General features: G+C 44.0%; 1 protein-coding gene across 1 annotated transcript in view; it reads left to right on the plus strand.

The window, feature by feature from the left end:
* LOC144799315 (myocyte-specific enhancer factor 2B-like) overlaps positions 1 to 1,166 on the plus strand; it is an 18,855-nt gene extending 17,689 nt beyond the window's left edge. Inside the window, exon 6 of the mRNA XM_078670556.1 lies at positions 894 to 1,166. Coding sequence (XP_078526682.1) covers positions 894 to 1,166 — 273 coding nt within the window. The remainder of the gene's footprint in view (positions 1 to 893) is intronic.
* The last annotated feature ends 804 nt before the right edge of the window (positions 1,167 to 1,970 follow it).

Here is a 1,970-nt window from a genome sequence, read left to right on the forward strand (position 1 = left end):
AGAGAGAGAGAGAGAGAGAGAGAGACCTCACTAACTGGGTGGACGTCTCACACACTGAAACACAATCTCACTCACTATGCGTGAGCCTCACGTCTTCGAGCGCAGTGTCAATTCTGAGACCCCTGCGTGACTCTTTTGATGCATATCTCACTTCTAGAAAAAAGTCTCTTTCTCTCTGGTCAGGAGGCTCACACTTTGGAGAACAGTCTCACTTACTGGGTATGAGTTTGACTCATTGGACCATCCTCTCTCTCATTGGGCGTGAGTCTTATACTCTGAAAAAGAGTCGCACTCATTGTAAGTTTTAATTATTTTATTTGAATCAGTCTCAATGGTGTTAAGATTCAATTCTGATTTGATTGCTGTTAAGAGATGCTTTAGCTAACTGAGATATTGACAGTGAACTGACATTTTTTCTTGGTTGTATCGCATGAAGCTGATAAATAAAATAAAAAATAAAAAAAGATTCAATTATGAAAGCTCTCTCAGACTAACACCCAGATGTACCGTCTCTTTCTCTTTGGGTGTGAGTCTCACACCTTCGAACACAGTCTCACTCATTTAAAAGTTTCACTTCTTGAGCACAGTCTCATTCATTGGTGGCAATGTAGAGGAACGGACGTTTCAACCCACGGCATTAGTTTATGGGGCTTCATCAGGACAGCAGGAAATCAGCCAAAAAATCACCCAGAGATGAGAAACTGTGCATACACCACATTACCAAATATCTTGTAGTAAAAAAGCAATGACTGGAAAACAGGGGGGCACCACAATGAGAGGACGGCTGTTAAAAGGTCGACTATAAAGAAGGCAGGGCCGTCCATTTCCGTCTCTTTAACCTTCAACTTTAGGACGGTCAGAGATAATGTAAATGATTCCCTTCTGTTACACAGGAGATTGTTCCTGGCAGAAGTAATAGAATCTCTAAAATAAACTGGAAAGGGATTATTAAAGAATCTTTATCCCAAGCTTTGAGTAACAGGAGGTGGACAGATTATGAGGATTCAGAAATTGGTGGCCATAAAATTCTCCTCTTGGCTAACTCCAGCAATTCTGTGGCCCCGTTGAAGGAAACCTATATTCGGAAGAAGATGCCCACCACCACATGGTTCTCAGAGAGACTCCGATTGCTTAGGCAAGCCAGTCATCGACAAGAATTATCCTGACAGAAATACTATGATTCTCATGAAAGAGCTGGTTATAAGGCCATTCTGGCAGAATATTAAGTGGCCATGAAGGAAGAGAAATCTCTTTATGGGACTAATCCTTTGCTCTACCCTGTGGAGTGCCACAAGGTTCCTCATCAAGCACTACATTATTTAATGTATATGTGGCTCCTCGGCTGGAACCAATAAGATCCTACGGTTTCTCCACAGTCCCCTACATGGATGATACCCAGATTGTCGTATCCACAACCGAAAATATAGAAGAGGTTGCCCTGAGATTCTACAACTGCATGAGTGCCATAGTAAACAGGATGAGCTCTCTGCCCGTTATGGCTCGGGAAGCAACCCTACCATCCACCTTTCGAGGGAATGGCTGAAATCTTTGAAGCCCCCTTCCTGTCCCTCCCATAGAGCTTGTCTCACCGGTCCTACTAGGGACTATTTTTGCGTGGACTGTGGGTTTCGTTTTGCTTTGGAGCCATTGGCAATTGATATGCCTGTTGTTACAGCTAGGGCTGGGAACCTTAATACCTGCCTCATTAATGCCAGATCGGTGAAGAAGCATTATGTAGATGTTGCTGATTTGATCACTGACAACGGCCTCGACTTATTGTTTGTAACTGAGACTTGGTTTGATGCCTTCTCCAACCCTATAGTGGCTTTGGCTACACCTGCTGGTTTTAAAGTTCACCGGGTGGATCGCCAGTCAGGCAGAGGGGGTGGCCTAGCCATTTGGTATAGGAAAGGCTGGTCTCTCAACAATGAAGTATCCACCCTCTGGGGCGACTGCGAGATTCTGAACTT

This window comes from Lissotriton helveticus, chromosome 12 (assembly GCF_964261635.1).
Source record: "Lissotriton helveticus chromosome 12, aLisHel1.1, whole genome shotgun sequence".
NCBI classification, from domain to species: domain Eukaryota; kingdom Metazoa; phylum Chordata; class Amphibia; order Caudata; family Salamandridae; genus Lissotriton; species Lissotriton helveticus.